Source organism: Pan paniscus, chromosome 13, assembly GCF_029289425.2.
Source record: "Pan paniscus chromosome 13, NHGRI_mPanPan1-v2.0_pri, whole genome shotgun sequence".
Taxonomy (NCBI): Eukaryota; Metazoa; Chordata; class Mammalia; order Primates; family Hominidae; genus Pan; species Pan paniscus.
Window position 1 is genome coordinate 106,307,508 of NC_073262.2, and position 13,889 is coordinate 106,321,396.

The 13,889-nt window shown below is 39.4% G+C and overlaps 1 protein-coding gene across 2 annotated transcripts in view; it reads left to right on the forward strand.

Annotated features, from left to right (window-relative positions):
* Positions 1–2,699: 2,699 nt before the first annotated feature.
* The window catches only part of CD28 (CD28 molecule), a 33,693-nt gene continuing 22,503 nt past the window's right edge, over positions 2,700–13,889 (forward strand). Inside the window, exon 1 of one of the 2 annotated variants that reach the window (XM_057301478.1) lies at positions 2,700–4,266. In XM_057301478.1, the coding sequence (XP_057157461.1) occupies positions 4,215–4,266 (52 nt within the window). In that variant the 5' untranslated portion in view covers positions 2,700–4,214. The remainder of the gene's footprint in view (positions 4,267–13,889) is intronic. The other variant, XM_003820778.4, reaches the window with a different exon arrangement.

Here is a 13,889-nt window from a genome sequence, read left to right on the forward strand (position 1 = left end):
AATGATAGACTAGATAAAGAAAATATGGCACGTATATACTATGGAACACTATGCAGCCATAAAAAAGTATGAGTTCATGTCCTTTGCAGGGACATGGATAAAGCTGGAAGCCATCATTCTCAGCAAACTAACACAGGAGCAGAAAACCAAACACCACATGTTCTCACTCATAAGTGGGAGTTGAACAATGAGAACACATGGACACAGGGAGGGTAACATCACACACTGTGACCTGTCAGGGGGTGGGGATCAAGGGGAGGGAGAGCATTAGGACAAATACCTAATACATATGGGGCTTAAAACCTAGATGATGGGTTAATAGGTGCAGCAAACCACCATGGCACACGTGTACCTTTGTAACAAACCTGCATGTTCTGCACATGTATCCCAGAACTTGAAGTAAATTTAAAAAAACAAAAAGAAAGAAAAATGTCTGTTCATGTCCTCTGCCTACTTTTTAATGGGATTGTTTTTTTCTTGTTGAGTTGTTTCAGTTCCATGTAGATTCTGGTTATTAGCCTTTTGTCAGATGTATAGTTTGCAAATATTTTTCCCATTCTATAGATTATCTACTTACTCTGTTGATTGTTTCTTTTGCTGTGTGGAAGCTTTTTAGTTTATTTAAGTCCCATGTGTCTATTTTGTTGCCTTTGCTTCTGAGGACTTGTTCATAAATTCTTTGCCTCGGCAGATGTAAAAAAGAGTTTTTTCTTGGTTTTCTTCTGGGATTTTTATAGTTTCAGGTCTTACATTTAGGGCTTTAATGCATATTATGTTAATTTTTGTATACGGTGAGAGGTATGGGCCCCGTTTCATTCTTCTGCATATAGCTAGCCAATTTTCCCAGCACCATTTATTGAATAGGGAGTCCTCTCCCCAGCATATATTTTTGTTAACTTTGTTGAAGATCAGTTGGTTGTAGATATATGACTTTATCTCTGGGTTCTCTATTCTGTTCCATTGTTCTATGTATCTATTTTTATACTAGTACCATGCTGTTTTGGTTACTATAGTTTTACCATGTAATTTGAAGTTAGGTAATGTGATACTTCAAAGCTTTGTTCTTTTTGCTTAGGATTGCTTTGACTATTCAGCTCTTTTTGGATTCCACACGATTTTTAGGATTGCTTTTTCAAATTCTGTGAAAAATGACATTCTTTTGTTCTGACAATTCTTATCCCCACTTCAGACCAGTTTTCTCATCTGTAAAATGGAGATAATAATAATCTTCCTCACAGGTTGTGTATTAAATGAGATCTGGAATGTAAAGTTCTTAGTATGGAAATGCTATTATTTTTACTGAAAATGTTGTAGGGTCTCAGTATCCTGTGTGTTGCCGGATTTAAGGTCCTTATTTTATTTCTGTCATTTCTACCTCTTGGTATATGTGAATGCTATTGGATTTCAAAAGCAAATGTGAAAGGATTCTAATGAAATGGTTTGCTTCTTTAGTGTCATACATGTTAAAACATAGGAAGGCAAATGTCAAAGTTTGTGTTTCTTTTTATTCTATGGAATGAAAATTAAATATGGCTGGTCAAATAATAAGGCCAATAATATTTAATTATTGTTTTGTGAATTCGTATAAGTCAGCTGGCCTCTCTGGGCTGCAGCTTCCTTCTCTGCAAGATAAGGGAATTAGACCAGATGAGTGAACTGTTTCTTTTTCAGCTAAGTTTGACCCGATTACTACTATTTACATAGTATTAACTAGATGCTATGTAGTCATCTTTAATATGCTTGAAGACAGTTATTAACTCACTCCTTAGCCTTTTGTTGTTGATCATGGAAAACTACTGGGTATCTTTGTTTCTACTGTGTATATTCTCAGTATGTATAATGAGTCTCAGAGCCTCTTGTTTTAAGATCTGGGTAGTCTGGTGGCTCTAGAATATGGATGACCTTTTAGGAAAGGTCACCTTGCCATCTGTAAATTTTCCCCCAGATAGACTTCAGGCCCTGGGGAAGGCATGGGTTCCCCTAACTGGATAGAGGATCAGAGCCAGGAAGGCTGAGTCAAATTCTAGAAGTGAATCTTCTCCAGGACTCAGGGCATAGCTTTGTCACTTACCTATAGTTCAGAAGTGTGAGTGAATCATTTCCAAGGACAAATTTCTCCAAAGGACCAAAAGATGTGTTAGTAAGAGGGGTTCACAAAGACTGTGTTTGTGGGAAAATTGAAGTGTGAACAAAGAAGGTCTACCAGGAGAGGAAATACTTTTGATCTGTCATTTATCAGATCAGGAGGGAGGGACATGAAGCCTGCCTCCTCTTACAGCTAGGTCATCAAAGAGTTTGACTATAGCATTTTAAAATAGCGAAGAAAAAAAGGTAACAACACTAGGGGTTTGTTAAACAATTTATGATATAATGAGAGAATGGAATATTATGCATCAATTACAAATAATGTTTATAAAGATACTTAAATGACATGGGAAAATGTTCAAGATATAACAAATAATAGTACATATCTGATGAAAACTGTAAGTAAAACATGATATTAAACATGTAAAAATCTTAACAGACCAACAGGTGGAAGGCAGTGGACCAGAATATTAGCAGTGTTTATATTAGGGTGGTAAGAATATGGATGAATCTTGTTTTAATGCTTATAATTTTTCTAAACATTATCAATGAAATATGCCTTACTTTTATAGTCAGAATAAAAAGCAATACAAGTTATCTTTTAAAACAACCCACATACACAAAACTCCCAACTAGAGTAATTGCACAAAGCTTAGATTATCAAAAAGAAGAAAAAAATTACTGGAAAAGTTTTGAAGAAGTCATTGAGTACAAGATACTGACGTAGGTGCCGGAAGAAGAGAGCAGTTGGCCATGCTGGTGGAATAACCCTCTCTGCAAAGGGCCTGGGAGTTGAAGAAGGGTGCAGTCGGGTGGTGGTTATGAATCTCAGAAATCCTGCCACGGAGCCTCCTTTTGTGCCCTATTACTTAACCTTGAGGGACGTAGAGAGCATGAGACACCAAGGGGCTTTTGGTTGCCTTACTGTCCCACTAAGAACATAGAATGTTGTTTTGACTTTCCCTTTGCTTAGGGAACCTCCCCCAGATACTCAGCTGGCTGGCTGCTTGCACGTAGAATGGGTTTTGCAAAGTTCCTAGAAGTGAGTTGGAGGAGGCTTGACATAAATCAAGCACTGTGTGCTAAATGCTCCAGAGGGCTACCTTATGTCCTACACAGATGTTACATTTCTAATATTTGTAACTCCTTTAAACATTTATGCAGATGTTTCCCAATTCCTCAGTAGAATTCTTACCATTATCTTTTTGACACCTGTCCCCATCCTATGAAAATCTCTCCTCTGCTAGAGACTTTATTCTTTCTTTCTCTCTCTCCTTCCTTCCTTCCTTCTCTCCCTCCCTCTTTCTCTCTTTCCACATTTCTTTCTTTCTTTCTCTTTCTTTCTTTTCTTTCTCTTTCTCTCTCTCTCTTTCTTTCTTTCTTTTTTCTCTCTCCCCTTCCTTCCTTCTTTCCTTCTTTTCTTTTCTTTTCTTTCTCTCTTTCTTTCTGTCTTTCTTTTCTCATTCTGTTGCCCTGGCTGGAGTGCAGTGGCATGATCTCAGCTCATAGCGGCCTCCACCTCCTGGGTTCAAGCGATTCTCCTGCCTTAGCCTCCCTAGTAGCTGGGATTACAGGTATCCACCATGATGCCTGGCTAATTTTTTGTATTTTCAATGGAGACGGGGTTTCACCATGTTGGCCAGGCTCGTCTTGACCTCCTGGCCTCAAGTGATCCACCCACTTTGGCCTCCCAAATTGCTGGGATTACAGGCGTGAGCCACCGCACCCGGCCTGTTCCTTCTTAAGAACACTTTGTCTCCCCTTTAATCTCTGCTGGATTTCAAGCACCCCTTTTACACAACTCTTGATATCCATCAATAAAGAATAATTCCCATAAGCCCATCATGTAGTGACCTACTATTTTTCAGTGACAAAAAAAAAAGTCTTTAAAAATAGAAGTAAAAGTCTAAAGTCATCAAAACAACGTTATATCCTGTGTGAAATGCTGCAGTCAGGATGCCTTGTGGTTTGAGTGCCTTGATCATGTGCCCTAAGGGGATGGTGGCGGTGGTGGTGGCCGTGGATGACGGAGACTCTCAGGCCTTGGCAGGTGCGTCTTTCAGTTCCCCTCACACTTCGGGTTCCTCGGGGAGGAGGGGCTGGAACCCTAGCCCATCGTCAGGACAAAGATGCTCAGGCTGCTCTTGGCTCTCAACTTATTCCCTTCAATTCAAGTAACAGGTAAACAATGTTAATGTCTTTATTTCTGTAAATATTTTTTGAGGTCTTCCAATTGGCTTAGTTTATTTTAAATTTCTAACAATGTGTGAAATTTGAACATTTGAAGTGTAGTTTTGCTGTAATAGGGCAATGTGTTATTTTGAAAATCATTGATTCTCAGACTACAATATAGTATCTTAACAAAAGTCCCTTGGAAATAAATTTTCTAAGCTATTAGTTTCTCTAGCTATTAGTTGATAGTGTCCCAAGAATTTATTATTATTATTATTTTTTTTAAATTGAGATGGGGTTTCACTATGTTGCCCAGGCTGGTCTCAAACTTCTGAGCTCAAGCAATCCACCTGCCTCTGCCTCCCAAAGTGCTAGGGTTACAGGCATGAGCTACCATGCCTGGCCAAGAATTTTTAATTTATGTATCGTTTCTTTCTTTCTTTCTTTTTTTTTTTAATTTAAGAAAGCTGCTGTAAGTAGATTGGTTCTGGAAGCTCTGAATTTAGGTTGCCTATGTTCCTAACACAGGTCCAATTCTCACTAGCTAAGCTTAGGCTTAGCTATTATTTAAACTCTCCAAACCTCAGTTTCCTTATCTGTAAAGTGGGAATAATAATAAACCTCACCTCAAGGTCATTGTGAGGTAAAATGAAATAATCCATGTGAAGGGCTTAGCTCAGTCAGTGCTTGGCTTGCAAGATAAATGTGAACTGTAATTACTCTATCTACCTGAATTGAATGAGTTCCAACATGAATTCTGGAGTCACCACAGAAGCTGCTACAACACCAATATTAATAAATTAGTTTTCTTTTACAATCGGCCAAAATGTATTTTCTTAGATTAAAATTCTTTAAGTTCCCAATGACGATGATGAGGAGGATAATACATCTAGCACTTTGAGCAGTACACAGTTCTCGTAACTAGAAGATAGGTATTACAGTTAACTTCATTTCAGATGAAGAGACTGAGGGGCAGGCACATTAAGGGATTTGCCCAAGGATGTACAGGTGGCAGCTATAGGAGGCAGGGTCTGAACCACCTTAGTCTGACTCCAGAGCCGGTGTTGTTGATTATTATGCTATTCCATCTAACATGGTGCGATTTGTAATTTCATGGACTCAGGTAAATCCAGGGTTAAATTAACTTCGGAAAATCACAAGCACAATTTCTAACAGAAAGAATTTGTTACTTGGGTGGGCTGGAGTAAGATGCTCATTCAACTTGTTCTCAGAGTTAGAAAAAGGCCCCCGCTTGGTTCAAAAACTGGACTGATAGGGGTCAACAGTCATGCTTAAATAAGGACAGTTATTTTTCCCTGAAAGATACCTTGAAAAGCCAGTATCCTCAATTTTCTTTCTTATTTTGGCAGTACAGAGACTGCATTATTTGTTGTTATTCTTAAACATTAAGTGTACATAGCCAAAAGAGTATAATTTCCCAATCTGCAGAGGTACAGTAGTTGCATATATACCCGTTTATTTTATGGTCTGACGTACCAGTGAGCACAAATTGTGTATATTTATAAAACGTGTTGATATAATGAAAGACATGAGTTGGCAATGAGATCTGGTACCAAGCGTTTACAGCTACCAAATACATTCTACAAGAATCTTTAACATTTATTTTAAAAAGGTCTAAACCTTATTGTTAAGAGATCTCTCAAACTTAAAGAATATTTAAAATTACTTAATTTGTTAGACAGTCAAGGGAAGCCTACCCTGACTGAAAACTATTTAAAATTGTTAATTGTACACTAAATACTTTTCTGATGTGCTTTGTGGACACCTATCTGTCATCAACTTATTCACTCTCTTTTGAAGAGTTTTTGGTAAGACTCAAAACTTTGTACGTTTTCTTTAGAACATTTATTAAAAGGGGACTAGCTAGATAAGTGGTTGGAGAGTTCACACACATAGGGCCTTTGTTTTCTACTTTGAGATATATTTACTTTTCAAATGCCAATTCACTTTTCTAATAACTTTTAGCATTTGATACTGAGTGGCTATCTAATGAAGAAGGAAAGAGATGGGAGTGAAGGGGACACTTTTACAGTCTTTTCCAGTAAGAAAACTTACGAGCAAGAAAAGAATGACCACATAAAAAATGTATGATTTGGCCTGGTGTGGTGGCTCACGCCTGTAATCGTGGGACGCTGAGGCGGGTGGATCACTTGAGGTCAGGAGTTGGAGACCAGTCGGGCTAACATGGTGAAATCCCATCTCTACTAAAAATACAAAAAAATTAGCAGGGTGTGGTGGCATGCGCCTGTAATCCCAGCTACTTGTGAGGCTTAGGCAGGAGAATTGCTTAAACCCGGGACGCGGAGGTTGCTGTGAGCTGAGATTGCACCCCTGCACTCCAGCCTGGGCAACAGTCTCAAAAAAAAAAAAAAAATTATGCTGCATTCTAATCAAATAGTGCAAAGCTTCTTGTGTGCTTTGCCTTTCTCTGTACACACCTTCCATTAAGAAATTATAGATAAGGAAATTCTCTGGTCAAAGTGTAATTGTCCTTCCTAGGTCTGAGAAACCACTGTTATGCCTGTGTTGAGATGTGTATCTGTGTGCGTGCATGTGTGTGTATGTATGTATATGAAGAATAGTTCTTTTTTCCATTAATTTAATAATGTAACTTATTTGTTTACAGCATAGCTTAAAATATTTATTCTATAAAGGTTAAGTCTAACCTGATTCCTTATGAGTTGGATGACAGTGTAGAGAGATATTTATGGCTAAGTTAAAGAAGTGTGATTTAGGAAGAGTGAGGAAACCTTAACTTAGATAAGCCCTTTGCATGTTTTCTACTAGACTTGGATAATTGTGCAACTGAGATCCACAGAGAGTATTTTGCTGGACTTTGGGATAGGAGTCCAGCCCAGAACTACAGAGCCTTAAGAGGGAAATGCTCTGGGATTGATGATAGAAGGATGGTATGCACAAAATACTTGACATTGGTCACATGTTTCAGGCCATATTTGCTATTTTTTAGCAAGCCTAATCATCCAGTATTAAGAGAAAAATCAGCATATTACCACTTATTTTTCCATGAGATCATTCCTTTTCACTTCTCCAAAACTTGGGCAAAAAACTGTCAAAATGGCGAGTTTGGACAAAGCTAATTTCTCCAGCGCCTTCCCTTAGCACTTATTTTTCTGAGAGAGGCATGGAAGGCAGGAAAATAACTGACATTTAATAAAAAGTCATCAGCAAAGCAATTAAAAATTTTATTTGTACTCTAGTCTTCAGCCAATGACTCCCCTGAGCTGGTTGTATACGGAAAGAAGTAATTTGTTTCTCACAGTTAAGTGTTGCTCTGAGACTGGGCTTGGGAAAGTAAGGTGAAAAGATGAATGTCAAAAAATCAACAGATTGCCGTATTTACATGACTTCCAATATGCTGTGGCCAGTTTTTCTGTTAAAAGAAATTGACTGGATGTTTTTGTCATTTCAAGTAAATTTGATGGATATTTCAAAAGTATAGGCATTGCTTAAGGATTTGTTTTACTCTACTACCATGCCCTAGTTAACACATTGTGTTTTTTAAGGCAACCATCCAGCAAGGACGTTTACAGCAAGGACTGCAAAATTAATATCAATATATCAATACCAGGAAATGGAATGAGTCATTGCCACAGATAGATTAGAAATAGAAATGAATCTGTGATTGTAACTCCAAAGCTCTCACATTCAAACTTTTACTATGGGTGGGGAGAGGATCTCGCTGCCTCCCCTTCTTTAAGACATAGACCCTCCTCCTTTTTAACGTCTTATGCCTTTTTTCAAGGGTGGAGAAATGCCATATGATTACCATTTGGCTTTTATCTTGTGTGGATATCTTCCTCCAAGTATTTCCTGCAAGCAGTGTGCTGACATTTACAAAAGGAAAATTTTTATGCCACCAACATCCCAGAAGAAAATTTGTTGTGGTTTATCATCTCTAACACAAAAGCCCTTTATTAACCAGTGTAGGCATTGATGAGGATACGCAATTCATGTCAGACTTGGTTGTCTAAAAATCAGAGGACGGACACTCCTTCAAAGCACAATTGTTTCCCAGCAGGTCATGGCAAGGGATAGAATCTTCTTCTCTTTCTCATGTTGGTTAAATTTTTGTTTGCCTTTTTCTTCAAGAAATTTATTATTTATGGAACTTCACAGAGGCTGGAACTTTTCTTCTCAGTACATAGTTGAGCTGAGCATCTGGAAAAATTACACCTGGGTGGTTTTGTGACTGACTGAATGGCTCTCTGGTTAAGCTGTGTGAAGATATCTGTGTCTCTTTTACGGTGATTTATTTGGCCGTTTTTGGCCAATGACAGGGTGTTAGCACCAAAAACCCAAAACCAAAAAAACCAAGACAATTCACTCAGAGCTTTGAGCCTGATAATTATAGCATGAGAATTGGTGCCTGAAGCTGGGGGGAAGGTAACCCAGGCCCCACAGAGAGGTGGTTGCATGCAAGTGTCTAACTTTTTCCTTGTTAATCTCATTTTGAGGACTCCAAACACTAGAAGAGAAGTGCACTGGATAGGATCAAGAACTACTCAGTCATTTGGTAGAGGCTTGGAAAAAAGAGTTTAGACTTCTCACTATTTCAATGTTAATTTCAAAGGCATGTTTATTTAGTCTCGTGTCACCATGCAGGTTATATGTGCTTCTGTTTTCATTGCTGGAAGAGAACCTGCAAGGTGGTGGAGAAGTTCTTACTTAACTTTGAGCTGCTCCCTTATCTCTGCATCACCATTACTGTCATCTTTTTCTTTGTCATCATCTTCATTATCTTGGGTATTGTGGCTGACAATATAACCAGGTTAATGGTTCCTGATGGTATCATTCAGAATTACTCACTCATAGTTCACTTTGGCCTCTGATCTAATTGTGAGCCCCTTTCTGCAATATCTGAATCACCTCATTGGCTCACAATCCACCATGTAATCTACTTGTCTTTCATGTTAGACTTTTCGTGAAAGATCCACCTCCTCGAAGAAGCTTCTGGATACTTCAGCCTTTATTGTGGTCTTGGAAGAGGAGTTCTGACGGAAGTGTATCTCAACTTAACAAATATTTATTAAACCTCTTATATTTTAATCTCCATCAGAGTTTCAGAGAATATAAAAAGAAATATAGGCCGGATATGGTGCCTCACACCTGTAATCCCAGCACTTTGGGAGACCAAGGCAGGCAGATCACCTGAGGTCAGAAGTTTGAGACCAGTCTGGCCAATATGGTGAAACCCCATCTCTACTAAAAATACAAAAATTAGCCAGGCGTGGTGGTACACACCTGTAGTCCCAGCTACTGGGGAGGCTGAGGTAGGAGAATTGCTTGAACCTAGGAGGCAGAGGTTGCAGTGAGCAGAGATTGTGTCAATGCACTCCAGCCTGGGTGACAGAGCGAGATTCCGTCTCAACAAAAAAAAAAAAAAAAAAAAAGAAATATAAAATCAGTACACAAGTATTGTGTAGTACAAGTAATTAGGTAGTTAACTGAGTTCTCTCTGCTTTTACAGCCCCTATGATTTAGTTGAGTAGGTTATATATAACAGGAGGATGTAACATCTGGAAACAGATAAATAACACTTGGCAGTCACTACCTCACCATGCTATTTGATGACTAAAGGACTTTGGTTTGCATACATTATTTTTATAATCTGAAATGTCCTCTACACCTCTCACCTGAAGAAGCCTTCTCTGAGACCCCAAATGGCAAAGAGAGGGACTTCCTTCCCTCTCAAGTTTCTCCAAATTATTATTGTGTATTGACACATTTATTTTCTTTTCCACTAGACTATGAACTCCTTGAGGGCAGAATCATGTCTTATTCATCCTTCTAACCTCTGTATTAGGCACAATGCTGTAAGCATATAGTTACTCAATAAATATTTGTTGAAGAAAGAAATGAATGAATTAGTAACAAAATGAGGAAGCATAAAATAAATACTCTGGTAAGATTAATGTAGAAAGGTAAGCCTTTATGGAGAGTTGAGAATTAGACTGGACAGTAGACAAGATTTGAATGAACGTTGTTATTAATAATAATTGCTAGCTAACATTTATTTTGCACTTATAATGTGCCAGGTAGTGTTCTGCCTGGCTTTCCCTGTATTAAGTCATCTAATCTTCCCCCAAGTCCTATGAGGTAGTTACTATGATTGCTATGATTATACTATTTCATAGATGGGGAAACTGAAGCACAGAGTGGGTAGAGCATCTTGCTTATGGTCACAAAGCTACTAAGTATGTAAATCCAGATGGTCTTGCTCTGGGGTTCATGTTCTTACCAATGCTGTGTTGTCTCAGGCAGGAAAAGGTGGATTAATAAAGAAATTAAACCAGGAATACTGTTTCATGTTCTCAGAACAGATGGCAACTCTGAATGTGTGAGGTTATGGAGAAGCAGCGGAGAATCCAGTTAAGCAAAGGATAGAATACTGATAACAGAAATTCAAACTTTATTTTCAAGTCATTTTGAAGTAATGGCCTGGGTAAGAAGAAAATATTTCAGAATCCTTATCTTTGGAATGAAGCTGGAGTTATGGGAATAGATGGCTAGTCGAAAGGAGAGGGCATAACTGTAGAAAAACAGAGAGTGGAGCTGAATCTGGAAACTGGCTCTGATGGGAGTCAGCTGAAAAGGATGGTTAGCTAGTGAAGGAGACAGAGAAAGTGGTGAGAGAGGCAGGGGGACACAGTGAGGCTAGTGGAATGCCACTAAGCCAATGAGGGAAAGAGTTTCAAAAAGATAGTGGTTAATAGCATTAAACATAAGAGGGAAAGGAGTGAATAATGGCTTGGGATTTGGCTGAAACGCCAGCTGGGACTTTTGAGTTTAGGCAGAGACATGGAGAAGAAAGATAAGACTTCACAGGATTAAGAAAAAGTGGAGGGGGACGAAACAGAGACAGTGAAAAGGAGAGGAAATAGACAAGGTAAAGACAATTAGGAACTTATATCACCTAAAATGTCTACCATGGTATTTTGTGCATGTAATAATAAATGTTTGCAAATGGCTGAGTGACTTAAGTATGTTTGATATGTGGAAGGAGCCAAGTGCTGGACCTGAGAGACAGAGAGAGAGAGAGAGGGAGTGAGAGAGAGAGAGAGAGAGAGAGAGAGAGAGAGAGAGAGAGTGTGTGTGTGTGTAGCATTGCAGGGCTTGAGGATAGAGAAGGCTATTATTAGGAAAGAAAGGAGGAGGAGGGAGAGGAAAAAAAGAGGGTGGGGATAGTTTTCTCAAGGAGATAGGGAGGGAGATTTGTTGCATAGGAGATGAGTGTATTAGAGAGAGGAGGACAAATCTCTAAGAAGATGGGGAGGAAGAGAAGAGACTTATAGGGGTAGAGATAAGTTAGAATGAAGCTAAGGTAGATGAGTGATTCTATACTGGTGAACCTGAGGTTAAAAACAAACAAATCTCTCAGAGTAGGTCATGATGTTAAACCTATATCAACAAGGGCTACTGGGTAATACACGCCTTCTCTCTGAAGACTTTGCCCATGTGTACTTTAAATTCTTGCTTGAGTCCTCAACAATGCACACTATGGCTAGGCTTGACCTCAGCTCACGGCTGAGATCACAGGGTCACAGGGTTCAAACCAACCCTGCCCAACATTATGGGCGGGGCTCCAGTTTCCAGTCAGGGATGTTAATCTTAGCATTTCCCTGTGTGTTTTGGAACAAGGATATGGTTGCTTGACCTTGGCTTGGGGAGGGCAGTCCGCTATTCTTTTGCCCTCTCTTTTTTCAAACTCAAAAGCTAATCCCAAGGATTTCTCAAGGTGGGGGATGTGATTAGGAGTATTAGTCTGTCATACTGTGACAGAACTTTTCTAGGCCTCGGTTTCTTCATCTGATACATGAAGAGTTTGGGCTGGAGGATATCTCAGGTCTACTTTCTGGCTTAAAAGTGCTTCTGAAGTGGAATTTTTTAAAAAGCTAACTTTTGTCGGGTCTAACAAGGCAGCTCAACTACCCCATCCCCTTGTGGATGCTCTTATGACCTGATAGAGCAAATACAAGAAATTACAAACCAGCCATCTCTGAAATCCCTTGCAGGGATTGCTAACCAGGATCCTAGATGCTGCGAATGTGCTTAGAAATGACTGCTGGACTTCGAGGGGGCAATGCTGCCTTTGCTGTCTCCTGTTTTCCTATGCAATGTTAAGATCCAACACAGTAATTATTTAAACTTCTGGGCCATGACATTTACCTGGAGGTTCTGTATATGACAAGGTGATCCTGAGCAGATTCTTCAGAGGTATGTGATTTAGGCAGAATGGAACAGACAGGAAAAATGTACTGTTGTCTTCATTACAGAGTTGTTTTGAGTGAGGGATCAGGATAATTGTGGCTCAGGAGGAAAATATGGCTCTCAAATTTGGTTACTAGATTAAAACATATATTTAGAAAATAAATAATAAATTAATAGAGGAGGTCTCTTTATACCTGTGGGTTTTCTTTTGATCCGTTAACTGAATTACTATAATAATATGTATGTACAGAAAGCTATAATTCCCTGGTTACCTCCTATTTAGACTACAGGCAACCTTTTAGAATGTAAGATTTGATTTTGGGGAGTTGTTTGGTGGCTCTTGGTATGGGTTCCACTTTCATGTAAGTTAAGGTGCTCTTGCTATGTTGTCCCCTTAGATTGTCTTTCTAACATTAGAAGATCAGAGGAAAATTGCAGACCTGACCTGTGAACGGCAGGGATTGGGTCACACTGCATCTGAGTTTATGTTGCTTTGGGTTTAGGAAGTTTTGGTCCCAGAGCACTCACATCCTGCATTGCTGGGTGGCGTCTCTGAGTGGTAGGGATGGGTTACAGCACAGGTGATGGTTTTTAGCAATTTTAATATTAACTGTCATCCTAATACATATGAACTTCCTAATGTACATTTCTATCCCCAACTGGCTTCCTCGAACTCTAGTCCTATACTTCTAACTCCTTCTGGATCTTTCCTCCAGGATGAACAAATTTCCTCTTAACTTACCTCATTTTGTCAATGGTGCCTCCACTCATACCCTTACCCAATGCGTGAACTCTGGGTCGGTTTCCATTCCTGTTCATCATCAGTCTGTAAAACTGAGCACCAATGCCTTGTTTGACCCTTTCATACCAGCTGCCACCTCCGCAGCTCAGGCCTTATGAACTCACATCAGTGCTATTGCATCAGCCTCCTGATTGGTCTCTGCCTCAGCTCTTCTCTTGCTCCAAGCCAAGGGCAGTCAAGATTGCTTGCTGCACTCCTCAAGGCTGTGCTAACCTTCCCAAAGCAGCATGTACCACAACATTCTCAACTCAGACATCTTCAGCATCTCCCATGGCCTTTCTGGTAAAATCTATGTGCCTTTTCTTGGCTCCCCATGACTGGTATCGGCCATCTTCATCTGTTTCCATCCTACATAAATGGAATACTCTGCCAATTCCCAATAAACTCTCACACTAAGGTCATTTCCATGATCTTAGCCTGTCTAAATTTGCCCCAGACCTTATGGCCCAGCTAAATGTGAAGTCTCTACAAAAGCCTCCAGAATCATCCTGTCTGGAAACAAGGCCTCTTTCGCGTGCCTGTCAATGACCCTTTAAAGGGTTCATGTACCACGGATGGCTTCGGAGAGTAGCTGATTGTG